The 27,867-nt window shown below is 50.2% G+C and overlaps 1 protein-coding gene across 1 annotated transcript in view; it reads right to left on the bottom strand.

Annotated features, from left to right (window-relative positions):
- Positions 1–5,503: 5,503 nt before the first annotated feature.
- AKAP10 (A-kinase anchoring protein 10) overlaps positions 5,504–27,867 on the bottom strand; it is a gene marked incomplete at its 3' end in the record, with an annotated part of 50,096 nt that continues 27,732 nt past the window's right edge. The window contains 9 exon segments of the mRNA NM_214138.1: positions 5,504–5,599; positions 6,164–6,216; positions 10,546–10,628; positions 14,165–14,274; positions 19,554–19,727; positions 21,391–21,535; positions 23,606–23,742; positions 24,837–24,960; positions 25,780–25,864. Of these exon segments, the coding sequence (NP_999303.1) occupies positions 5,504–5,599; positions 6,164–6,216; positions 10,546–10,628; positions 14,165–14,274; positions 19,554–19,727; positions 21,391–21,535; positions 23,606–23,742; positions 24,837–24,960; positions 25,780–25,864 (1,007 nt within the window).

The raw sequence follows: 27,867 nt of genomic DNA, 5'->3' as shown, positions 1-27,867 counted from the left end.
GGCTGGCTCACCTGTCTGGTTAGGAGACAGCGAGGCCCCTCGGGCACCCGCCCGGTGAGGCTGCTGGGGGTGGGTCGCTGGTACCGGGTGGGCACCGCTACCGGCTCTGCGCTCCCGCCTCCCACCGCGTGTCCCTGTCTATCCAGCGGACGCGCAAAGCTCGCCCACGGACGGTGAGGACGACCCCTCTGGCCGTGTAAACACCACTGTGCCTCCGTGCCGCTCACTGGGGCCACCGAGTGCAGCAGACGCGCCCACAGAGCGCCCCGTGGACGGTGGGCGTCCGGGACTGTCTGCCAGTCTTTCCTGGGAACAGCAGTGACTCATCAGTGGGAAGGAGAGTACAGGGCCCTGCTCGCGTCGGCTGTGCAGACGAACCCAACCCAAGGAAAAAGTTCTCTCGCTTTCCAAAAGCAGACTTCCTTTATCTCAAGTCTGGAGTCACAGCTGAAAAGACAAAGGAAAGGCAAAGGTAAACCCAGCTCTGTGCCCAGGGACAGGTTCCGTTACGGACGAGGGAGGCAGGGCGCCAACCCAGAGCGCACCTGCTGCCCCGCAGGGCGGCCGGCAGCCGCCACGCTCCGGGGCCGGGGGCCCTGGGTCCTCGCCAGCCACGGCGGCCTGCCCGGAGGGGCCACGGCACGGTCAGGGCCCAGGCGGGTCAGTCTCTGCGGTTCGGGCGCAGACGTGAGAACGAAACCCCTACTTTCTGACGGACAGCTGTTTGCAGGAACGCGCTCTAAAGCACACGCGGTGGGGAGGCAGAGCCGCCACAGCAGGTTCCCTAGGGTGCTCTCTCCGCGACAGGAGCCAGTCCTCACAAGGCAACGACCTCGAGGCGGACAGAGCCCTGACACGGAGCCTCCCGGCGCAGGGAGGACACGGGCCTTGGCGTTTGTGAGATGGGACACATGCTCACAGAGTAACTCGTAACACTGAGAGCTCGTCCACCCTAAACGCCCACGCAGTTCTACAGACGAACAGAGGGCAGGGGATCAAAGCGGGGAGGCATCAGCAGGGGCCAAAGAGGGGCTGGGAGCTCCCATCGTGGTGCAGTGGTTGACGACTCCGGCTAGGAACCATGAGGTTGCGGGTTCGATTCCTGGCCTCGCTCAGTGGGTTCAGGATCCGGCGTTGCCGTGAGCTGTGGGGTAGGTTGCAGACGTAGTAGCTAGGATCTGGCGTTGCTGTGGCTGTGGTGTAGGCCGGCAGCTGTAGCTCTGATTAGACCCCTAGCCTGGGAACCTCCATATGCCTTGGGAGTGGGCCTAAAAAAGAAAAGCAAAACATAAAATAAAATAAAATAAAGAGCCGCTGGGGATTCCTTTGTGGATGTAGGACTCCCCACCTTCACATCATCACGGAATTCCCCTCGTGGCTCAGCGGGTTAAGAACCCAACTAGCATCCATGAGGATGTGGGTTTGATCCCTGGTCTCACTCAGTGGGTTAAGGATCCAGCGCTGGTGTAGCTGGGACCCCTAGCCTGGGAACTTCCATATGCCACAGGTGTGGCCCTAAAAAGAAAGAAAAAAAAAAAAAAAAAAAAGGGAAAAGAGGAAAAAAAAAAAAGAATTAAAGGGGATTTCATGAGATTCTCTTGTCCAATTTCTCTGATCTATGCTGAGGAAATGAAGGGACCAGAGAAAAGTGACTTGCAAGAGGTCACAGATACTGCCAGGCTAGTGCTTCTCCACACCAGCCCCCTGCTGACCCCACAGGGCAGGCAGGACCACCATGCTGCCGGCCCAGGAGAAGGCCCAGCAGAGTTATAAGCAAAAGAGAGCAAAACCGACCCACACATCCTGGAAATGAAAGCACATGGTCAGAAAACTTGCGCACACCCTCCAAAGTCATCGCTGAAAGCACGTCCACACGGTCGCAACCGCCACCGCCCCATGCACCTTTATCTCGCTCTTCACAATTTGAGGATAAACACAGGCCGAAACATCACCCTCACATGGAGAAGAGAGTGGAGACTGTACAAGTGAACAGAGCTCTGGTGTGAGTCAGCTCAGCAACAAGCTCAAAATTAAACCAAGCACGGTGATGACAGCTCTCAGAGTAAAAAGGAGGCTGCAATGCTGGCAAGGAAGGGGTGGCACTGGACCCACATCCGAACCCACCCCTCCCAGCTCTGGCAGGTCGCACGGACGCCATCTGAGCACAGCCGCCACCTCGGAGGACAGAGGCGGCGGTGGACGCCGGCTCGGGGCCTGAGCAGGCGTTCTCCCATCACCTCACGCCAGTCTGTGCATCAGCGCAACTCAGATAAAGTAAGACTGGGGCAGGAACTGGGGGTCTCTGCCCGAAGACAAGACTCGGGGGAGTGAGGGGCTGCCTCCAGCCTGCTGGCTCCTCGCGTGGCTCTCGTGGGCAAGGCCAGAGCCAGCTGGTGGAGCTCCAGCTTCGGGCTGCAGCATGAAGTGACAGCACGAGGCGGAGCAGGGACAGCTTCCGAAGGACTGCTGCTGGCCTCCGGCAAAGACTGCAGACCGGCCTCACCCACGCAGGCCATGACTTCCTAGAGCAGCGCTAAACCGAGACTCTCGCTGCACGGGAGGGAGGAGGGAAGGGCAACAACAGAAGGGGCAGCTGGTGAGAGCTCAGGACGCAGCAGACCCAAAAATACGACAGTCCCTCTTCCCCGTGTTATGTCCTTCTTGCTGCCTTCTCTGGGCTTAATTTACTCATTTTCTCGTTTTTTGAGACGGAAGACTGTGACTTTTCCTCTCGTCTAATATAAACATGTAACGCTTTCCGTTGCCTTGAAGCACCGTGTTGGCAGTATCCCACCAACACCGTCGTCCTCAGTAAAGCGGGGGACCCGGTGGTTCAAGTACCCCTGCAGACGCCAGGGTCTGGGGACGCTCAGGTCCCTTACATAAAACGGCAAAGTATCTGCACAGAACCTATACACATTAAAAAAAACTGAAATGTGGATTTATAACCGTGTTGGTTTCACATAGCTATGTATATACAGCACAGTGATCCAGTCATATATATATATTTTCTTTTTCAGAGTCTTCTCCCTTACAAAAGGTTATTACAAAATATTCATTAAAGTTCCTGTGCTATCGTCCTGTGCTTTTTTGGTTTGTTTTTCAGCCACTCCAAGCTGTGGCAATGCTGGATCCTTAACCCACTGTGCCGGGCCAGGGATCGAACCTGCCTCCCAGTGCTCCAGAGATGCCGCTGATCCTGCTGCAGCACAGTGGGAACTCCTTTTGAGGACTTTTTGATGAACTGAGCTTTTTAACATCGGAAATGTTTTTCTTTGTGCCTGGTGATGTTTCTTGTTTGGAAATTTACACTTACTTGTAGTAATACAGCCATTCTACCTTACTTTTTTTTTTTTTTTTTTTTTTTGTCTTTTTGTCTTTTAGGGCTGCACCAGCAGCACATGGAGGTTCCCAGGCTAGGGGTCGAATCAGAGCTGCAGCCTCCAGCCTATGCCACGGCCACAGCAACGTGGGATCTGAGCCACGTCTGTGACCTACACCACCACTCACGGCAACGCTGGATCCTTAACCCACTGAGTGAGGCCAGGGATTGAACCTCATCCTCATGGATGCTAGTTGGGTTCATTAACCACTGAGTGACGACGGAAACTCCAATTTAAAAAATTTGTGTCTTTTGTTTTTTTAGGGCCGCGCCTGCAGCACATGGAGGTTCTCAGGCTAGAGGTCCAATCGAAGCTACGGCTGCTGGCCACAGGCACAGCAACACCAGATCCACAGGTCATGGCAAGGCCAGATCCTTAACCCACTGAGCGAGGCCAGGGATCAAACCCATAACCTCACGGTTCCTAGTCAGATTCATTTCCGCTGCGCCACGACAGGAGCTCTATTCTAGCTTACTTTTGATCGTGTTTGCATGCTGTAACTTTTCTGTGCTTTTACTTCTAATCTATGCCTTCATATTTAAAGTGGCCTCTCACAGGCAGCACATAATTGGGGTCTGCCTTACTGCCCACTCTGACAATACCTGGGTTCCACCTAGACGATTCAGACTATTTACATTTAATGTAACCGCTAACACACTTCGGTTTCAATCTACCGCCTTGCTTCTACGTGCCCCCATGATTCCTTCTTCCCTTTCCCCTAACTCCCCTGGGTTCTTCTTCTTTTTTTTTTTTTTTTTTTTTTTGTCTTTTTTTTTGCTATTTCTTTGGGCCACTCCCGCGGCATATGGAGGTTCCCAGGCTAGGGGTCCAGTCGGAGCTGTAGCCACCGGCCTACGCCAGAGCCACAGCAACGCGGGATCCGAGCCGAATCTGCAACCTACACCACAGCTCACGGCAACACCGGATCGTTAACCCACTGAGCAAGGGCAGGGACCGAACCCGCAACCTCATGGTTCCTAGTCGGATTCGTTAACCACTGCGCCACGACGGGAACCTCCCCGGGTTCTTCTGTGTTCAGTATTTTTAGGGTTTTGTTTCTATAGATTGTGTTTCTTCCTGGTTATGGGTGAAGTTTTTCTGCTTCCTTGCATGCCTGATAACTTTTGACTGAATGTCAGACATTGTATTTTTACACTGCTGAATGCCAAAATTTGTTGTGTTCTGTTAAAGACAGTTGGTTTTCGTTCTGGCATGCAGTTGTCACTTAGAGAGCTGTTTGACTCCTTCAAAAATTGCTTTTAAGGAGTTCCCGTTGTGGCGCAGTGGAAAAGAATTCGACTAGGAACCATGAGGTTGTGGGTTCGATCCCTGGCCTCAGGATCCAGTGTGGCCGTGAGCTGTGGTGTAGGTCGCAGAGGAGGCCCAGATCTGACGTTGCTGTGACTGCGGTGGAGGCCGGCAGCTGCAGCTCCGATTGGACCCCTAGCCTGGGAACCTCCATGTGCCAGGGGTGCGGCCCTAAAAAGACAAAAACAAAACTGCTTTTGCTTTAGGGCTAACTTACCTTCAGTACTGAGGCGCAATGTTCCGGAGGACACTACCCAACGCCCCGTGCATCAGAAAATCTGTCCACACTGGCCAGCAGGACCGTGATTCCCAGCCCCCGGTTCCGGGAACTGTTCAGCTTAGGAATTTCTGGTACTTCTTTCCCTGGCGATGGGCGTTTTCACCCACCATGTGTGCAGATCAGTATCTGGCCAAGGATTTGAAAAGACCTCTCTAAGTACGTCTGGTCCTCCCTTTCTGTGCAGGTGTTTCATTTCTGGTATCCCGTCCTGTGACTTCTAGTCACCGTGGAGTCTCCTGACTTCAGTTTCTGACTCCTCACCTGAGCAGGACTAGGAACTCGCTAGGACTTCCTCTCCCTGCCCTTTGGAACCTGCCTCTGGCAAGCGAACTGGGGGTCATCTCAACGCTGCCGTGCTTTCAAGGCCACAGACAGCGCCCTCCTGCCTGCTGTCTAATATTTGGTGACAGCTGCTCACAACGAGAGGGCAGTGCCTGCAGCAGTTCCATCCCTCTCATGAGTCCTACGTGTGGAAGCGAATTCCCTCAGGTCTGCAGAGGCCGCGCACGCGCGCGGGAAAGCGCCCCCTCACCTTGGCAGAGGTCTCCCCCGGCTGCGCACACTGGGCCTGCTGCATGACGTCACTGACGATCATTTTCGCAATCTTCCAGGCCAGCTCTTCTTGGGCCTAAAAAGGTCATTGAACTGCTGTAATGGTTATTCCCCAGAAGAGGCAACAGACAGCATCAGGGCTCGAGACACGCTGGCACCTGCCCAGTACCTGCACTCATGTGGAGAGAGGCGCGCCCCCGGGGTTGGGGAGGCCCTGCTTTCCCCCGTCTCCCAGGGCCAGCCGCCAGCCACCCAGCACCCCCACCATCTGCAGGTCAGGCGGCCGGAGCGCAGCATTTGCCCCTTCCACTCGCATCTTCCAAGGAGCTTGTGAGCTATTCAAAATCGCAAGCCTCTCCTTCCGAAAGGAGAACTGACAGCGAGGAGGGAAACGTGTGCGCTTCCGTTTCGACGCCCAGCAGGGGACGCGTGACCGCACGGCTCGTTCTCCGTGGCCAGAGTCTCTGGGGCAGCGGTCAGACGCCAGCAGGGGCCCAGGCCGAGGGGCCGCCCAGCCGAGGCAGCAGCGACACAGGCGCCGCGCCACTCCGGCAAGGGACTCGAGGAGGAGACCCTGACCCGCACTCAAAGCCCCCTTGAGAAGCGGAACCTCTCCACACTGACAGACAGTCCCACTCACCTCGTCACTATTTCCTTGCACCCATTTCTTCATAGCTTGTGAGAACATGGACCCTAGTAAACAAAACCAGAGTTGAATGTGGGCCTCACGCAGGATTTTACAGTTAAAAGCACACTCTTGTTTAAAAGCTACTTCCCAGACAGATTTTTTGCCTCCCTCACCCCCAAGTTAAGGAATGTCACCTTTAATAAAAACGGGTTATCCCGTCTCCATGAGAGAGGGCTGAACTTGCAAATATCATGGTTTGAAAACTTTCTCTTTTGTCTTTTTAGGGCCTCACTTGCAGCACATGGAGGTTCCCAGGCTGGGGGTCAGGTCAGAGCTACAGCCGCCGGCCTCCGCCGCAGCCACAGCCACGCCAGATCCAAGCCGGGCCTGTGACCTACACCGCAGCTCACGGCAACGCTGGGTCCTTAACCCGAGGAGCGAGGAGGCCAGGAACCACACCTATGTCCTCACGGCTACTAGTCGGGTTCATCAACCTGGTCTGAAAACTGAAAGCTGTCGGGCCTTCTCCCTCCTCACTGAAACAAAGGACCATCCGGTGTTAGAGGCGCAGCACGATCGGGACTTGGTCCTGGGGTGGGAGCCCAGCAGCGCCTCAGGGGAGTAACACCACCCTCTTTTCCACACACCGAAGTCTTCCAGACGCTCCTACGCCCCAGGGCTTCCGACGCAGAGGCGGCTGCCTGGCGCTGCACCTCCGGTCTGGGCCAATCGTCGCCACACTCCGGATTCCAGGAGGGCACCAGCTGATCGGCGCCTGCACTCGAGACGCCGAGGAGCCAGCAAGGATGGAGACCCGCCTCTGTTTCCCCGGATCAGATACCCAGCTTATCCTCTCACTGAATCCAAACAGCCTCACGTCCTAACTCTGCCTTAAACCAAGTGGTCGGCAGATGATTTCTCAGGCGAGGCCCCGATTGGCTCAATGACTGGGGAAGAAGTGCCCGTTCCAGCGTGCCACCCAACTCCAGCCTCCACGAGAAACACAAAACCTGGATCCTTTTAATAACTTTTATTATGAGCTACAAGTGTGAATCTTGTGGTTAAACTCCATGGTCCAGCAGAGTCAGCACGGCCCCAAGTCCCAAGCGGCTGCTGTGCTCCCCGGTGCGCTGCTCGCTCCTGCAGCTCACCGGCAGCGTCCCCCTGGGGACCGTCTCCCTCTTGTCAGCGCTCTCCTGTCCTCCTCGGGCCTCCGCCTCCAACAAGGAGCTCGCCCAGGACCCCTCCGGCCCTTTCCCTCTGGGGGGCTCAGCCCCTCCTGCGGCTTTAACATCCTTCGAAATGCAAACCAGTCCAACCCTGGACCTTGGGTGTCAACCCCGTAGGTACACTGTCCTAAGACCCCTCAAACTTAACTCCGTTCCTCTCCCAGCTCTTCTTTTTCTTACAGCCTGCAGCTCAGTGACTGACCTACTCTCTCTCAGAGGCCAGCACTCTTCCCAGCTCGAGAACCCACGGTAACCCGCCCAGCTGCCTGCCTCACTTGCTCTCCAGAGGAACGCTGTCACCAAGCTCCACCCCGGCCGCTGTCTCCCGGATCCCCTTGCAAGTCTTATACATCTGACCTTCCTTCTAATCCTGCGACCACCACCTGCCCTTGGGCCCTCTTCTTCTAGCTGCATTACTAGTAAACCCTGCTACCTGACTGGCCTCTGACAGCAGTCTCTTCCCAACTCCAATTCACTCCCAGACTAAAGCCAAAGAAAAGGCATCTCGTTGAACTCCGCTTAGAAATCCTTGGCGCTCAAAGGACAGCGACGCAGGGTTCTTGAGGGACGAGCAGGCGTTCCCCGCACAAGCCTGCTCACATCTCCTGCGGTGGCATCGGGCCCAGGGGCTGCCGCTACGGGACCACATCTCACAACATCCTTTGCAATTTCTTCCTGTTACGCCTTCTCCTAGATGAGTTCAAGGTAGCTTTAAAATTGCCTTGCTTGCCCTGAAAGCAAAGTTCTCATGTTTCCAGAACATTCTGAGATGTACCCGCCTCCAAACTCAGCCCTTTCCTTGTGCTCTCGCATCAGTTTTAAAATTCACAACAAATACATTCTTTTCAGCTGCCCCAGTGGAGGAAGCAGAGCCGCACTGCAGACGACACACCAAAGCCCCGGGGCTGCTGTCAACCTGCTCTGTGGTCCCCAGGGAGTCACAGCTTCCCTGACCCTGGACTGCTGCGCGGGGAGAACTGCTGGACTGTCGGAGAACTCCCACTCTGAATTTACATCTGACCCCCAAAGGAGATTATTCATCAACACAGGGTGGTGTGACTCAGATAAGACATGCATTAAAAAAACAAGAAAAACTAACGGGACTGCAGTTCTCCTAAGCTCAAGAGGAAGACTGGCACAGCTCCTAATTTTAAACACACTTAGCAAAATGGAGCGTTTACTTCTTATGAAAGTATCTTTTACTCTAGACAACACTGTCAATCCAATCACAATGAAAAATTTCTACACGTTATGTGAATGGGTCCACATTAGTTTCCAAAATCTTCCCATTCACAGCAAAGGAAACCATATAAAAACAAAAAGACAACTTCCGGAATGGGGAGAAGATAGTTTCACACCATGCAACTGACAAGGGTTGAGTCTCTAAAATATACAAGTAACTTAGTAACAGCTCAATAGCAAAAAAGCTAACAACCCCGTTGAAAAATGGGCAAAAGACCTGAAAAGACATTTCTCCAGGAAGATATACAGATGGGCAACGGGCACATGGGAGAACGCTCAACACCACTAATTACTAGAGAAATGCAAATCAAAACTACCACGAGATACCACCTCACACCAGTCAGAATGGCCATCATTAATGAGTCCACAAATAACAAATGCTGGAGAAGGTGTGGAGAAAAGGGAACCCTCCTGCACTGTTGGTGGGAATGTAAACTGGTACAACCACTATGGAGAACACTATGGAGGTACCTCAGAAATATATATATGGAACTCCCAGCAGTCTCACTCTTGGGCATATATCTGACAAACTTTCCTTAAAAGAGACACATGCACCTGCATGTTCACTGCAGCTCTATTCACAACAGCCAAGACATGGAAACAACCCAAATGTCCATCAACAGATGACTAGATTAGGAAGATGTGGTATATATACACAATGGAATACTACTCAGCCATAAAAAAGAACAAAATAATGCCATTTGCAGCAACGTGGATGCAACTAGAGATCCTCATACTGAGTGAAGTCAGAAAGAGAAAGCCAAATACCATGTGATATCACTTCTATCTGGAATTTGATAAATGGCACAAATGAACCTTTCCACAGAAAAGAAAATCATGGAATTGGAGAATAGACTTGTGGCTGCCAAGGGGCAGGGGGTGGGATGGACTGGGAATTTGGGGTTAAGAGATGTAAACTATTGCCTTTGGAGTGGATAAGCAATGAGATCCTGCTGTATAGCACTGACTATATCTAGTCACTTATGATGGAGCATGGTAATTTGAGAAAAACAATGTACACACGTATGTGTGACTGGGTCACCTTGCTGTACAGTGAAAGGTGACAGAACACTGTAAACCAGCTATAATGGAAAAAAATAAAAATCACTGAAACAAAATCTTCCTGTAAAACAATCCTTTGGAAGCTGAAATCAGTCACAAAGAACGTACCTGTCGGAGTTCCCGTCGTGGCACAGTGGTTAACGAATCTAACTAGGAACCATGAGGTTTCAGGTTAGATCCCTGGCCTTGCTCAGCAGGTTAAGGATCTGGTGTTGCAGGTTGCAGATGTGGCTCGGATCCCGCGTTGCTGTGGCGTAGGCTGGTGCCTATGGCTCCAATTCGACCCCTAGCCTGGGAACCTCCATTTGCCGAGGGAGCGGCCCTAGAAAAGGCAAAAAGACAAAAAAAAAAAAAAAAAAAGAATGTACCTGTTAACTGTGTTTAACTCTTGGAATTAACCAAGTGCTATTAGCTGATTAAATAAGGGATCTGAATTTCAACCTATTAATGTTTTCCACACATATTTCATCATAACTTACAGCCATTTAGAGGACATTTAACAAATAAAAGGTCTCAAGATAAACCTCAAGTCGAACCTGGACTGGGTGCATTTTGTTTCTGAATAAAGAGGTAAGGACAGCCCTTCCTGCAGAAGCACCGTGTCAGCGGGAAAGCAGGTTGGCTAACGTGCGATTAGAGAGAGTGCCTGTGCGGAGACTCCATCAGAAGCCCTTGTACCCACTCGTGACGATAAAACAAGGTCAAAGGTACGGCAGTTACTGTCAGATAAGCAATTTCAATCTTTTTTTTTTTTACACACACCACCCCCGAATTAAGCAATTTACATCTTAAGTGACCCATCCGGCAGAGCCACGACCAAGGGCAGCAGAGGCTGGAAAGAGCACGTAGAAGCCCACAGACCTTTAGATTTCTTGACGTCAGGTTCAGGCTCCGACTCTCGGATGAACTGCCCCAAGTCACTCACTCTTCCAAAAGTCATCTTCCTAAATAAATACGAAAAGAATAGAATTTCTGAAAATCAATTTTAAATAAAGAAGAAAAAAGTCGGGGAGTTCCTGTGGTGGCACAGTGGTTAATGAATCTGACTAGGAACCATGAGGTTGCCGGTTCGATCCCTGGCCTTGCTCAGTGGGTTAAGGATCCGGTGTTGCCGTGAGCTGTGGTGTGGGCTGCAAACTCAGCTCGGATCCTGAGTTGCTGTGGCTGTGGCGCAGACCGGCGGCTGCAGCTCCAACTCAACCCCTAGCCTGGGAACCTCCATATGCCGCGGGAGCGGCCCTAGAAAAGGCAAGAGGACCAAAAAACAAAAAACAAAAAACAATTTTTAAACATCTCATCTAGATCTAGAAAGCTAGACTAGAGATATAATTTCCATCTATCCCATGCTATTCAGCATGAGGCTTATTTCAAAAAGAACAGTCCCCCACAGAAAGCAAAGCAATTTTTTTTTTTTTCTTTTTTGGCTGTCCCACAGCACATGGAGTTCCCAGGCCAGGGATCAGATCCCAGACACAGCTGCAATGTATGCCGCAGCTACGACAATGCTGGATCCTTAACCCACTGTGCCAGGCCGGGGATCGAACGTGCATCCTGGTGCTGCAGAGACACTGCTGATCCCGTTGCACCAAGTGGGAACTCCAGTAATGTTTAATTCAATGAAATCCCATTCAAAATCCTCAAAACGTTTATGAAACATGTTAGCAGATGATTTAGAGTTCTAAAATTCATACCGAAAAAGCACAAGAAAAGCCAAGATAATTTTGTAGAAGAGATGAAAAGGTTAAGACTCGCTCTATCCAGATCAAAACATAATTATATGCATATAAAGCTATAATAATAAAGCAAAATTAAAGGCAAAGAAGAGTGAACAGTCTTAATTTTTGTTGTTGTTGTTGTTGCTGTTTTTTCTTTTTTTTTAGAGCTACCACTGCAGCATGTGAAAGTTCTCCGGCTAGGGGTCGAATCGGAGCTATCGCTGCCAGCCTGCACCACAGCCACAGCAACACCAGATCCCTGACCCACTGACCAAGGCCAGGGACCAAACCCACAACCTCATGGATATGGTTGGATTCGTTTTCGCTGCGCCACAATAAGAATTCCCAGTCTTAATTTTAATAGATATTAGTAAATGATAATTAAGATCCAGAAACATACAGAATTCCAACAAATTACTAAGAAATTACCCAATGGAAAAATGTGAAAAGGAGATGAATAATCAACTCATAGAAAAATAGCCTAACAACCAACAAACTTGCCAACAGACATAGTCTCATAAGAATAATCCCAGATTGGTGAACATTTAAGGTTTGATGTTACTTTTTTTTTCTGTTAAGGGCTGCACCTGCGGCATATGGAAGTTCCCAGGCTTGGAGTTGAATCGGAGCTGCAGCTGCCGGCTTACACCACAGCAACTCCAAATCTGAGCCTCGATGGCAACTGACACCGTACCTCACAGCAACCCCCTGGGGCCAGGGAATGAATCTGTATCCTCATGGATACTAGTTGGTTCGTTACTGCTGACCCACGACGGGAACTCTGATATTATTGTTGTTATTATTATTATTATTGTCTTTTTTAAGGCCGCACCTGTGGCATATGGAGGTTCCCAGGCTAGGGGTCAAATTGCAGCTGTAGCTGCCAGCCTACACCACAGCCACAGCAACACTGGATCCTTAACTCATTGAGCAAGGCCAGGGATCGAACCTGCAACCTCATGGTCACTTGTCAGATTCGTTTCCACTGCGCCACGACGGGAACTCCCTCTTACTAAGGTTTTTAACCTGCTTCTTGGTAGAAGGAAATATAAAAGAAAGTCTTGCTACATATACTGTGTGTAACAGTAAAATTGCAAGCAACTTAACTCATGAATACCAAAGTGGCCCAACAGTGACATAACACACTATGGGACTCTGCCACAGTTATGAGCTGTAATTAATACTACTTATGGAATATTACAACATAGTTTAAATGAAGTAAATCTGTGTAACCAAACAGAATTTCCAAAACTGATCATGAATGAAAACACACAATACAGAGTAGCTTGTAATATCAATGACGCAAAAACAAGCAAAGAAAAATACATATCCCAACAGAACCGTGATTCTCCTGAGCCGGAAGGGGAGGAAATGAACATCCATGTGCAATCCAAGGGGCAGCAGCTTGATCCACACATTTGTATAAGACGAGACTAACATGCTCATAACCATGACCCTCCGAGTGAGGCAAGGGATGGAACCCGAGTCCTCATGGATGCTCATCAGGTTCATTAACCACTGAGCCATGACGGGAACTCCCTAGGCCATTTCATATAAGGAACTTGAGCACCCTCAGACTTTGGCACCCGAAGGTCCTGGAGCCAATCCACTGCAGCTACTGGGGGACGAGGACAGAGTCACTACACAGTCCAGGACACATGATACTAGCAGCCTTGTGCCTTACTTTTGCTCTTTTTTCTTTTGTCTTTTTAGGGCCGCACTAACAGAAGATGGAGGTTCCCAGGCTAGGGGTCCAATCAGAGCTGTAGCCACCAGCCTGCACCACAGCCACAGCAACGCAGGATCCGAGCCGCGTCTGCGACCTACGCCACAGCTCAAGGCAACGCCAGGTCCTTAACCCACTGGCTGCGAGTCAGATTTGTTTCGACTGAGCCATGATAGGAGCTCCCCTTATTTTTGCTTTGAAGATAGACTATGAGATAGGTAACGCATGAATCAAGTGAAATATGGAAGAGATAGCCTAAAACATACTATATAAACGTGAGACTCTGCGATGCTGGACGTGGTGGCAGAATAATGATGGCATGATACTTATTGAGTATTTACTGCTATCAGGCAAAGTTTTAAATGGTTTCCGTGTATTATCTAATTTAATTATTTGTGGTGGTTTTTTTTTTTGTTTTTTTTTTTTTTGTCTTTTTGTCTTTTTAGGGCTGCACCCATAGCATATGGAAGTTCCCAGGCTAGGGGTTGAATTGGAACTGTAGCCGCCGGCCTACACCACAGCCACTGCAACATCAGATCCAAGCCGTGTCTGCGACCTACACCACAGCTCACAGCAACGCCGGATCCTTAACCCACTGAGCGAGGCCAGGGATCGAACCCGAAACCTCATGGTTCCTAGTTGGATTCATTAGCCACTGCGCTACGACGGGAACTCCTGAGCGTTCATTCTTAATCACATTCTACTGCACACTCTATGTACAACAGATCAGAAACAATTTTTCTCTTTTAAACTTTTTAGGGCCGCACCCACAGCATTTGGAAGTTCCCAGGCTAGGGTCGAATTGGAGCTACAGCTGCTGGCCTACACCACAGCCACAGCAGCAACTTAGGATCCGAGCCACGTCTGCAACCTATACCACAGCTCACAGCAACGCCAGCTCTTTAACCCACCGAGCGAGGCCAGAGACTGAACCCGCATCCTCATGGATCCTAGTTGGGTTTGCTACCACTTAGCCACAATGGGAACTCCCAGAAACAATTTTTAAAATTTTAAATTAAAAAATAAAAAAGATGCCTACCCTGCATATGTCCGTTGATATAAAGATTCTGGGTCCAGACTTGCAGCATCCACAATTATCGCTTCATCAAAATTTTTCAGAATTTTAACACTGGCTTTTTTCACACTGGACTACAAAAGAAATTGTGAAATTAGTATGTTATTCAGAAATCAAATTAGTCCTGGGTTTGCAACATGACAGATTTGTACAGTATCTTCAGTGTTTGAAATACATGAACTTGTCACTCAACCCTGTCACTAATGAGGTACTTAACAGCAATGACTCGGAAATGGAATCTCAAATACACCAAGAGAAGGAAAGCACAATAGTAAAATATACAACATACGCGTTTGTATGTCGAATGTGTTTTTTCTATATGACCTAAGTGTCAACAGAAGTGCTTATACTCCCAACTGGGCGAATCGCCCATCCTTCCAGGCAAACATATCCTGGCCCCTAAGTGTAAAGCCTGACTTCTGCAGCATAAAAACAAATGTTCTGATTCTCAGTGCGGCCATGTGACAAAAGATCAAGAAAACTTTCTTTCTTTCTTGTCTTCTCTAGGGCCACCCCCGCGGTACATGGAGGTTCCCAGGCTAAGGGTCCAATGGGAGCTGTAGCCGCCGGCCTGCACCAGAGCCACAGCAACGCGGGATCCGAGCCGCGTCTGCAACCTACACCACAGCTCACAGCAAGGCCAGATCCTTAACCCACGGAACGAGACCAGGGATCGAACCCGCAACCTCATGGTTCCTCGTTGGATTCGTTAACCACCGAGCCACAACGGGAACTCCCCAAGAAAACGTTCTAAAATGCCCAGCTAGTCGAGAGTAGCAGGCTCCCTCTAGCATTCGACCTCCCACTCCTCATGCCCACAGAACCAAGCAAGAGAGGGCATTTCTATGCAATGCACAGGCACGAGCTCCTCAGGAAATTCCACTTCTAAAAACTCAATTATACACAGACTCACAGGCAAAATGACTCATACACCAGACTATTTACTGAAGCTTCGTTTAAAGTAACAAAAGAAAGGAACACACTTAACATCCTTAAAAAATAAATGGACACTTACTTACAGGACACGATCTATGAGGGCAAAAGGGCTCTTCATGTGCCCAGGAAGGGCATCCCATGAAAAGAAAGACGCACCAGAATCGGAAGAGGAAGGACTTCCATGAGGCCACGGGGTAAGACCCCGAGACCAGAGGCCACAAGAAAAGAAAACCGCAGACCACCACTGTCTCTCACGAGTACAGACGCAAACCTTCAACAAAACACTAGCAACACGCAAGAAGGACAATATACTACGGCCGAGTGGGATTTACCCGAAGAATGCAAGGCTGGTTCGACATCTGATGGTCAATTAACGTAACACACCATACCAACACCAACAGAGTAAACACCAAAACCCCGTAAAAGCAACTCAACTGACAGAAAGAACATTTTGACAAAACCCAATACCCTTTCAGGATAAAAAAGCAAGTCAAAAAATTAGGCATAGTAGGAATGTCCTCAACTTGATCAAGCGCCTTGATGGCACTCTCACACCTAACAGCACAGTAAATGATGAAACCTGAGCGCCTTCCCTGAGAGATGAGCAATAAGACAAAGACGCCTGTTTTTACCACTTTCACTCAACACGGTACCGCAGGCTCTTGCCAGAGCAGTTAGGTGAGAAAAGGCCGCGCCAGGCATCCCAAGCGGCTAAGAAAGGAAACTGCTTCTATCCACAGACGACGTGACCGTGCATGTAGCTCCTCAAGAACCCACGGAAAGACTATCAGAACTCACAAATGAGTTTACTAAAGTCAACGGTACAAGATACACACACAAAAAGCAGTGGTATCTCTACACATTATCAATGAAGAATCAGAAAATGAAATTAAAACAACAATTTTATTTACAACAGCACTGGAGTTGCTGTTGTGGCTCAGCGGTAACGAGCCCGACGGATACCCATTAGGATTCGGGTTGGATCCCTGGCCTCACTCAGTGGCTGGGCACCTGGTGTTGCCATGGGCTATGGTGTGGGTCGTGCACGCGGCTCGGATCCGTTGTTGCTGTGGCTGTAGCGTAGGCAGGCGGCTATAGCTCTGATTCAACCCCAAGCACGGGAACTTCCACCTGCTGAGGGTATGGCTCTAAAAAGCAGAAGATAATAAAACTGAAATAGAATAGCACTGAAAATAATAAAACACTTAGTAATAAACTTACCCAAGGAGGTGCAAGACTTGACTACTTCAAACTACAAAACACTGCTGAAAGAAACTAAAAGACGGCCTAAATAAATGGAATGCTATTCCAAGTTCATGGCCTGTAACACTTAGTAACGTTAAGTTGGCAATCTACAAATTCAATGTCATCCTGACCAAAATGGCAAAGCTGATGCTGAAAGTCACTTGGAACTGCAAGGGACCCGGAAGAGCCAAAGCAATCTTGCAAATGAAAAAAAATTCTAAGTCAGAGGACACACTTCTTGATTTCACGGCTTACACAGCCGCAGTGACAAAACGAGGTACAGGCACAGATAAGGAAGTGGAGCTGAGAATTCACAAATAAACCCATGGGTCTATGGTCAAATGATTTTCAATAGGGGTGCTAAGACCATTCAATGGGTTTTCGGTAAACAGTTCCGCAGCAACCAGATACCCACATGCAGGAGAGTCAAGCTGGATCCTATTTCACATAATGCGTAAAACGAACTCGAAATGGATCAAAGGCCCAAAACTCTTAGAAGAAAACACAAGCGGGCAAGGGGAGTGATGACCCAAGCCGTGGTGACGGCTGCCCCACACTATGAAGGTACTGATGTCACACAAGCACAGATTTACCATCGGTGACGCTGACGGTAAGCGAACTTTACCTCAAAAGCAACAAACACACCCACAGGGTATCTCCATACCCAATGAACATGCTGAATATGAGATTAAGAGAACAATTCCATTTATAACAGCATCAAAACGAATAGAACATTGAGAAATAATTTTAATCAACACAAAACAGAGAGTTCCCTTCACGGCTCAGTGGTTAACAAACCCAACTAGGATCCACGGGGATGTGGGTTCGATCCCTGGCCTTGCTCAGTGGATTAAGGATCCGGCGTTGCCGTGCGCTGAGGTGTAGGTCGCAGAGGAGCCTTGGATCCCACGTTGCTGTGGCTGTGGTGTAGGCCAACAGCTGTAGCTCTGATTCGACTCCTAGGCAAGGAACCGCCATATGCCGTGGGTATGGCCCTAAAACGCAAAAAAAAAAAAAAAAAAAAAAAAAATACAAAACATACTTAAAAACTACAAAATACTGTTGAAAGAAATTAAAGACCCGAATAAATGGAGACATTCCACGGTCAGGGATTAGAAGGTCTAGTCCTGCTACGATGGCAATCCCAACACTGCTCTCTAGAGGCCAAGTGCGCCCCCCGTCAGAACCCTGACTGGCTTCACAGAAACTGACAAGCTGATCCTTAATTCACACGGAATTGCAAGGGACCTTAAAGAGGCACAACCATCTGGAAAAAGAACAACTAAGTTGGAGGACCCTCACTTTCTGATTTAAAAACTGATTACAAAGCAACAGGAATCACGGCTGAGTTAAGCAGGTATCATTTGACCCAGCAGTCCTACTCTGGGATATATACACAAGAGAGACGAAAACACTTACATCCACACAGACACCCGTACAGGGGCAGGAGTCCTTAACAGCCAAAAGGTGGAAATGCCCCAAATGTCCATAAGCCAGTGGATAAACAAAATGTGGGTGGGTCTATATAATGGAATGTTATTTGGCCATAAAAAGGAACAACATTCTAATACCTTGCTAAAAACGTACTTAAGTGAAAGCAGCTAGTCTCAAAGACCACATGGATGCATTTATACGAAGCGCCTGGAACACGCCAATCTATAGACATAAAGTAGACTAGCAGTAACCTAGGGCTGGAAGAATGCGGGACTTGAAGAGTTAGAGACAGGGTTTCCTTCTTGGGTAAAAAAATGTTCTAAAACTGATTGCAGTTAAGAGCCAACTCTATAAATAAATACACTAAAAACCTTTTGCTGTGTAGCGGAAATTGACAGAACATTGTAAATCAACTATGATAAAAAAATTAAAAATAAAAGCCACCAAATTATACAGCATAAATGGATACATCGTATGGTTTGTGAACCGTACAAAAGAAAGAAACGAAAGGAAAGGAGATAGTCCGAGCTCCCGCTGTGGTTCAGCAGGTTAAGAACCCGACCAGTAACCATGAGGATTTGAGTTTGATCGCTGGCCTTGCTCAGTGGGTTAAGGATCTGGTGTTGCAACAACCACAGATGCAGCTCGGATCCAGTGTTGCCGTAGCTGTGGTATAGGCCTGAAGCTGCAACTCTAGTTTGACCCCTAGGCCAGGAACTTCCGCATGATGCACGTGTGGCAGTAAAAAGGGGGAAAATAAGAAAGAAAGAAAGAAAGAAAAAAAGAAAACAAAAGAAGGGAGACACAAGTTTCTGTCTGACACACTGGGAATATTCCCTTTCTTTTTCTTTCTTTCTTTCTTTTTTTAAAGGCTGCACCCATGGCATATGGAAGTTCCCAGGCCAGGGGCTGAAGCCAAGCAGCAGCTGCACCTATGCCACAACTGTGATAACATCAGATCCTTTAACACACTGCACCAGGCCAGGGACCGAAGCTGCACCTCTGCAGCAACCTGAGCAGCTGATATTGGATTCTTAGCCCTCTGTGCCAAAGCAAGAACTGTGGAATGCTCTGTTTCTTGATCTGGATTTGGTTACATGGGTTAGGTCCGATTATCAAAATTCTTTAAGCTCTATGTAGTTACATGTAGCTTTCTGCATGTATTATTATACTTCAACAAAATGTAAAAATACAGGGCGTTCCTACTGTGGCTCAGTGGTAACAAACCCAACTAGTATCCATGAGGATGTGGGTTCAATCCCCGGCCTTGCTCAGTTAAGGATCCGGCATTGCCATGAGCTGTGGTGTAGGTCACAGATGTGGCTCAGATCTGGCGTTGCGGTGGCTGTGGTATAGGCACGTAGTGACAGCTCCAGTGACACCCCTAGCCTGGGAACCTCCATGTGCTACAGGTGCGGCCCTAAAGAGACCAAAAAAAAAAAAAAAAAAAAAGATTTCCCAGATAATTATGCAAAGAACTTCTCAGAGGCTGTAAATACATCGCATTAGTTGGTTACTAAAAGCAGCGGCTGCCGCATCCAACAACAGAGCGGCCTGAAGGAACAGCATGATACCTTATGATGTGACACACCATGAATCCCCAGAAACACATGGTAAGCAGCTAAGTTTCTCTCTGTTTCTTCTACAACTTCAAACTGACAAGCGCGATCTGACACTAGCATCCCAACAAGAGGATGTATGCTGTTCCTCCCCCCAGACAAGGCAAATCAGTGGCTACCTGGGACGCCGAGGGGTCCGAAGCCCCTGGCAGCGGGTCATCAGGGGGGCCGCCGGAGCCCTGAGCTGCCAGAGAAGCACTCGCTCCCAGAAACTCATCTCCACGCACCGAATGGATGAGATCATTCAGATACTTGTAATAGAGGCTGCTGGACAGAAAGCCAGGCAGAAAGACCTGAAAGAGAGGAGACGCATCATCTTAAAGCGGAAATCAATACGCCGAGACGCCCCTTGAAAATAAAACTTTCCCCACAGTGCTACCGTTCACACGGGATCCTCCTTCCCGTTCCACTGCAGGCATTACCTCTTCGTGCACAGCTCACCCTGTAACTAAACCCACGACGGGTGTACGACTTGCAGGTCCCCCGAAACACCTGCCGTGAAACTACTGAACCGACTTGACATCCAGACCTCTTACTGACCAGCGCAGAGTCCAGCGAGTAGATATAATTTGTAACTAGATTTTTTCTGGTCTGTTTAAATACTGAACTCCTTGCGTATATATTGATTTTGAACTGCTCTCTTTCAGGTGAGCGGCCAGGAGAGGCATCACTGAGTCGCATGCTATGAGCACTGGAGCGCTGACAAAGCTACTGCATCACTAACAAGAATACATTACGGCAGCTGTTTTGACCCTGGCGCTCCAGCACTGGCCTCTGCCTTTTCAAACTGCTGTTAAATCAATGTCTAACAGCACATGCTTTTATTTTATTTACAAATTAGTGACGCTGCTAAATCCCCACGTTTATTATCGGCATTTCCTCTTACCGCCTTCCCTTCACACCATTTAGCACAATTCTAAATATTTATGTCTGTGTTTGACATGCGCCTTTCTTTAAACAGAGCTCCAGGAAGGCAGAAACCATGTTTGTTTGTTTACGGTCATAAAAACAATACCTAGCACAGAAATACTCAAAGTATTAGTGAATGAGGCATCCGTGTCTTCTCCCCATTTATCTACTTGATAGTATTCTTAAAAATTAGTGTCAGTTCCTTAGATACACATAGTAAGGAATTCTTTCTGCTTTTCTCTGTATTTTAACTTTTCTTACCCAGAAAACTTCGTCTTTATATAATACAGATCTCGAACGCTTCCTTTAAGATCAGAAACTTTTAATCTTAATCATGAAGAAGTTACCGACCTGGGCAACAGCTGCCACTCTAAGCCTGTTTATCACCAGCCCGTCACTGAGCTGCTTTTTGCTGCTAAGTCTTCCGTATTCCCGGAATTCAGATTTTATGTGTGGAACTAACAGGGCTTTCCTAATCCCTTTCCTCCTGGCTACACGTGACCTGTGTGAGCCAAACAACCTCAAGGGCTTATCCTGGGCTCGGCACAATTCCTGAAAACTCTGCTCTGGTCTGCGAGAACAGTGAGCCACTGACAGGTTCCAGCGTTTCATGACTGAGCACCTCTTCTGGGGCCCCAGCCTCCGGGAGGGTTTTGGTGAAACACCTGGCTCATCGCTAAGCTAACCGCGCCCGACACTGCCTCTTGTCTAAAAGCAGCAGTAACGACAACAGTGCTCAAGCGTCAGCACTGTGGACACGCCCCCGAGCCGCCGCTACCTCACGACACACACTCCACTCCCCTGCGTCACTGTTGGCTTCACAGTAACTGCGACTTAGTATCTGTATTAGCCCGTTTCACGGGTGGGGAAAGTTCCAGGGCTTCACAGCCGCCTGGAAGGTTCAGGCTAACACCCACCACGTGCAACCCCCAGCCCCGCTCAGACTCCCTGCCCCAGGGCCTCGGCTTCCACTGCTCTCGGACACCTGGCTTTCCCGCATCCTACGTTCGGGCTCGTTGCAGTTGACCGCTTCCGGGGTCCCATTACCTTCTCCATGGTGGTCCAGGCCTGACGTAATGGAGTGGTGAAGCAGTTAGGCAGGGGCCCACCTTCCCTGCAGATGTTGGATTCGATTTCCAATCGGACCACATCATCGAATCCAAGAGGATGTGTGGCTTGGAGGGAGAAGTACCTGTGGCAGAAAGACAGCCAAAATAAACCAAAGTCCACAGCAATCACAGCACCTTAAAGTGGCACCCACACCAGAATGTTCCATGAGGCTACTGCAGACCCAGGGTGAGGGCGCAGAGCTGCTGCTGTGGCCTTTATCCCCTGCCCCAAAGGGGCAACCTGGCACCTCGCGCTGTGCCTGCCATCACCCTTGGCTCCTGTGGAAGATTTTCAGGTCAAGCCACGACCGAGGCACAGAAGTCATGTCCACACACTTCCTGGGCGCCTGTTCCCCATTGGGCACCTGGGCAAGACACGGACCCGCCCCCCGCAGAGAGACCCCGGCAGAGCCGGCACCAGATGCAGGAGCACACCCGCACAACGATGTGGCAGACAGAATCTAGGCGCGGGAACTGGAGGCGGCACAGCACTGCGGCCCCGTGGGTGGGGCGCCAACACGCGGGCAGGATGACAGGACTCGCGAAGGAGCCGGCGTCAAGGGCAACGCGGAGATTTCTGACCTCACCGGGCACAATGCAACTAGTGTCCTGGTAAACTGAGGACAACGTGAAGACCAAAAAAGGCAGTAAAAGCAGAAAAACATACACATAAGCTGTGTCCTCACGTATCCGTGGCTTCGAACGCCTGTTCACAAGACAGACACAGAAAGGCTGACGAGGCGATGACGTGACAAGGAGCTGGTCAAGTCACGTGTGGTACCGTGAACTCGGCACAATGACAGGGCCTGGGGATATCACCCAGTGACCGTCACTTAAAAACGGCTCTGGAGGGAAAACGGGGTCCCTGCTCTGTGTGGGACTCGGCGCCAGCCGGGACCCTGCTGGTGCCAGTCCTTTGCTCCGGCCTCGAAAAGGCTCTTTTTTCTTGTTATCACTTGTCTTCTTAGCAAAAGGGGAGTCTCCCATCGTGCACCATCAAGCGGGCAATTACTCCGCCATGATTTGAATTTTTGGCACCCCAAATTTCTAAATGTAAATGCCTGCCACGTTCTTGTCGATCTAACAATATTTCTTATATCATATTTTCCCCCACATTTTAGTTTTAGAGAAACTGAAACAAACAGCGGACAACGTTAAGAATCACATCCCAGTCCAGGTTCCAGCACTCATTTGCTCAGTGACTTTGAGACGGTCACCGCCCCCCTGGGCCTTAGTTTTCTTATGGGCAAAATGAGGAAATGAGACCAGATCCCTCACCTGGCTGCTCGTCAGAATCCCCTGGGGGTCCTCTGGAAACAGAGATCCCGGGCTCACACCTCAAAGCCCGGAGTCAGAAGCTCCTCGGGAGGAGGAGGGGACGCCTGCTCCCAACAAGCCCAGGTGGCTATGCGGACAGGAGCGTGGGCCGGCCCGACCGCGACCAGACGCCCCGGCTCTTCCAGCCCCCGGGCCCCGTGGAGCTTCCTCTAGCCTCAAGCTATCGTCTCAGCACTTGCTTGTGGACACCAATGACACACGGCTTTTTCTTTACAGACCGAGAAAAGTTACGTGAAAAGGACAAACAGACCGCTTCCGATTCTGTTCACCGTAGGATGCTGCTGCCCTCTCGTTTTCAGGGGAAACTCTTGAGAAACGACACCGCGTTGCGTGGTGAACCCAGAGGCTGCGCAGACCTGCACCAGGAAGTGGGAGGTGCACTTGGTGGAGCCACACAGACCCCAGGCGGCGTCATCCGCCTCCGTCCTCTCCAGCAAGTTTCCGCGCCCCAAAGTCAGCTTCTTCAGCAACGCTCCCCCAGGTCCCCGCGACCGCGTTCATGTCGACGCCTCTGCCCAGAATGTGCTTCGCCGCCTTCCTCGGCCAGCAAGATCCACTCTTTCTTCAGGGTGCGATTCAGGTCTTTCTTCCGGGGACGCGTGGTGAGCTCCGGCGTCACTGCCCTGCTTGCCAGGCAACCCTCCCGTCCACACGGGCCCCCCTCACTCTAAGAGCCGCGCCCCTTGCACAAGAGTGCAGAGCGGCGCCTCTGGGCTCCCTGTCGGCAGAGACGGAGCCTATTTCTCTTTACCTCCGAAGCACACACGCCAAACCCTCCGCACACATGCTCGCTGAATCCATCCATGCAGACTCACTTGTCGTACAAAATCATGGCATCGTTCTGGGCCTCCTGTCCATCGTACTGGCCCTTCTTGGCCGCAAGCTGAGACTGGAAGTTATCTGCTGCCAGCCAGAACTGTAAGATATTCACCGCGTCCTCTTTCTCCATGTACTGGGAAGGAAGAATATAAAAGAGCAAAATAAGACGCTGAGCAGAGACCTCCTCACCGTGTCTAATCTCCACATAAGCCCCACCTATTGAGATACAGAACATAAAGAAAAAGACCCGTGGAACAAGCCCCCCCTCCCCCGACCAAACAGATCCACTTGTTCAGTTAATGCCTGGAAGCAACGTACATTTGAGATTGAAAAGTTTAAAAACATTCTTTTTGCGGGGGGGGGAAGCAAATAAAAACTAGTAACAAAACAAGCACCACACAGCTGAATGCAAACTTTAGTGAACTGGAGTAAAAATTTAAGAGGGATTAGTGGTTCCCTGCTGGCCAACACACAGAGAGCAAACCACCCAGACCGAATCCCTTACATCTGGTCACTTCACCCGGTCCATGTGGCCACATCAACCTGGACAAACGCGGCCTTAAACTCGTGGCAAAGAGGCGGGTGAGGAAACAAATCAACTGAGTGAGGGGTGTACTGTGTGAAGAGGCAGGACGCAAGTGTGAGTTTGAGTTACGGCTGCGCAAGGCTGGAAACACCCTCTTTTTAACAGTCACCTGTTTTGCAACAGGAGAATTTCACCTGCTGAAGCCTCACAAATACCGTTCCACTACACCCTAGGCTCTGAGACAGTACCACGCGCACTGCTGGCTGCAGGTGCGTCACCGGGCAGTCCTATCGAGAGGCTGAAGGAACCCGAGGATGCAGGCAAACATTTTCTGCCCTTCCTCCTGGCTTCTCAAGTCTGCTCTGCACACGTTTAGGCGCTAGAATAAATGATCCAATTCTGTGCTTTTAGAACAGCTCGGAATACCTAACATCTGCCTCCTCTTCGAGGCAGAAGCCTCCCTGCATTTTTTTTCTCACGATTAGTTACCTCACACTGACTTTTCGTGTACCTTCGTCTCCCACGCCATGCAAATCCTCTGGCCATCTGATACAGCCTAAACCACTAACGACAGGACTTAAACCCAACTGGTCTGTCTGGAAACGACGGGTCCCTCTCACGCTATTGTCTGCAAGTGGGCCCCGGCATTCCCAGGTGAGGCCGGGATGCTCTGACAGAGGGGAAAGGAAATCGGACTTTACCTCAGAGAAATAAAAGAGGGCTGACTCACAGAAGAGAATGTCAGCCAGGTAAACAGTTCCACTGGTCAGCACTTCAATCTGGTATTTACAGAAATGGTGACTTCGTAGAAACTCACTAAAGTGCCTGCACGTGGACAAAAAGGTACAATTTGAGGGACGGACCGAGGAAAGAGCTCGACTGGGAGGGACACACTCTTTCCATCCTGTGCCTGCTGCGTCCCGGAGGCCCAGGTCCGCAGGGGCTCCCTTCCCAGGTGCGGGTCCTGCCGCCTCTCCCTGCGCGGAGCCCGTCCGCCTCTTCCTGGCTCTGGAGCCCTCCTGGCACTGGACACAGGCCACCTCACGGTCCAGGAACCAAAGAACATGCCCTATGGCTCTTCTTAGGCTGTACTGTCCCTCAGAGCAGCTACTACATCGAACTGTGCACAGCACCCGTTTCGGCAATGTCCAATGAAGGAATGAATTTGTAGATTTTTCTGAGGGCATGCAGCAATCGTGAGCCTAAAAAAACGTTGGAGGCCGTTTCAGCAGACCTCTGTGGATTTAGTAGTACAGCATCCGCCACAACAGCGCCAAGCACGCGCCACCAGGTTAGGCTGGCCGTCTCAGGACATGCGCTGCGGGAACAGGCACCCCACCTACTGGATCGCACCAGAGCCACGATCGCCCCCAAGCGACTTGGGAATTAAAAACACGTCCTTTTAACTTAGGAACGACTAAGATCAAAAAGGACAATTTGTTTTATGTCTAAGGGAAGTCATATAATTTGTACTTAAAGGAAACCACTAACCGAGATAGACTCAGCGTGCCTATGAGATACTATCAACATCCCAGGTACTTAAGTCCTCAAAGACACAGCTTGGTTTTAGCTGAGCCACGTCTACTCCTAGGACTGAGCCCGAATCCCCGCGAATGCACGACGGGAACGTGTGAAGGGACTTACTCCTGCTCCATGGCACTGAAGACTATCGACTGCGCCAAAACGAAGCAGTTGGGATCCACCTGCCCGTCTTCTCCACAAATCTTCGCTGTAAAGAAACGGTAAATAATGAATTTTTTTCTAAATCCAAACTGCACACATCTGCAAACCAAACTAGGAAATCACCATAAGGCATATAAATTATAAATCAGAAGGTCTTAGAGGCAATTACGAGACAGTACGGGTGCATGGCTGATCCTCAAGTAGGAATCAAGTCCTTCTAAGAATCTACACAAAAGCAGAAATCAAAAGAGTCAACAATAAAAATTAACTTCTGTCCATTAAAACCCCCCAAAGAGAATAAAAAGGCAAACTGGGGGGGGGGGGAACATATATGACAGTTTCCTCTACACAAATGACAGAGTATTTTCACTCCTATGTCAAGGACGCTTACAAATTAACAGGAAAGCCTTGAAAGAAAAAAGTGAGCAAGGACATGAAAAGACAACGGACTAAAGAACAAACATAAAACGGCTCCTAAGATACCTGTGCTCACTGGCAACCAAATAGATATAATTATGGATGAGAACAAGGAGGCACACCACCTTTTTCTAATAAGTGGCACAAAACTGCTTTAGCAATCCAGGTGCTTAAACAAGGGCATGGGAAAACTGACACCCGCTAGTGGGCATATAAACTAGTGTATCTTTTTCTGGAGGGCAAGCTGGCAGTTTCCAGAATAAGCTTTAAGAAGGAACGTACCCTTTCAATCAGCAATTCTATCTCTAGGGCTGTAACCTACGGAGTTATGGATTTGTGAAAAAAAAGTTATCTGAAAGAAAAGTTTATCAAAATGTTATTTGGTAGAAAATTTAAAACACAAATTGGGCTAAAAGTGGGAACTGCCTCAAGAAAGGGTAACTCATCAATAAGCTGCTTCCTAGCTGGCTGTAAACAGGGCGGCTGGGTCGGCTTCAGGCTCGTGACCTGGGTGGCACCCCAGTGACCCTCCCGGCCGAGCCGTCGCTTCCCGGTGCGTTTACGCTCACTCCCCTGGCCGACACACTGCGCACCCGCTCTCCCTATCAGCACCTGGCCTCTTCGCTTCCTGCCTCCCTAGGAGAACAGAAGAAGCCACCAGAAAGCACACTCCGTCCCCTCCCACCGCATCTACGAGGCCCTGGCGCTAGGAGCTCACACTCGCCTGCGGCCCCACGGGGGCAACCCCTCTTTTGAGCACAAGCCCACCTTCTTCCGCCTCCTCTGGACCTCCTCCTACAACAAGGGGTTGCCGGCCTCGCCAGCATCAACTCTTCCTTTCTAGAAACTGCCTCACTCTCACCAGCTGTGAACCGTTTGTGTGTCGCACGGTATCCGTGCCTGTCTGCTGTCAACCACCTTCCGTGCTTACGACACATCACCTTAAACACAACACCCCAAACCACCGTCCCTAGACTCACACCCCTTCCAGCTCACCTCTGAGCAAAATGCCTCAGAAGAGCTTCTCCACTCCTCCTATTTGCTCCTAAGACGCCTCCAGCTAAGGTTTCGCCCTCACGGTCCACCGTAGTGAACAGGCCCACCCGGCCGCCAGCTCCACCCCGTTCCCGGTCCTGTCTCCAACCACCTGTGACCTACCACCTGTGACCATCCCGCCTCCCAGACAAAGCTGCTCTCCTGACGCACAGCTGACACAGGAGGGCCTGCGTCCGGGGCCGGCTCTCCAGGCCCCCCACTGGCTCTCCATCCCCGGCCAGGCCTCCCCGGGACGCTCAGTCTCGCGGCTCTAAACCCATCCACCTGCTGAGCGCTTCCAACACACCCCTCCAGCTGGCCGTCTCTCACAGGGGGCGACTGCAGCGTCCGACTGCCCGCTCGGCTCGCCCATCACGCCCACGCTCCCTCCCCTACGAGGGGCAACTCTGCACCCGCGAGTCGTCAGGTTTTGAAAGAAGGCAGTCACGCTTGATGCCCTTTGCCCGCTCACACCACTCACTTCCGCATCATCGGCAAATTGTGCCAGCTGTACCCCTCAAGTATTTTAAAAGTTCTGCCACTTGGAGGACTGGAAGAAGACGGAGGCAACATCTACAGCAGAGCCAGGCACGTGGG

This window comes from Sus scrofa, chromosome 12 (assembly GCF_054392235.1).
Source record: "Sus scrofa isolate SSC_HxYL_T2T_F1_AM1 chromosome 12, Sscrofa_HxYL_maternal_Yorkshire_Landrace_v2.0, whole genome shotgun sequence".
NCBI classification, from domain to species: Eukaryota; Metazoa; Chordata; class Mammalia; order Artiodactyla; family Suidae; genus Sus; species Sus scrofa.
The sequence above is the reverse complement of the archived record's forward strand: the minus strand, read 5'-3'. Positions and strand labels throughout refer to the sequence as shown.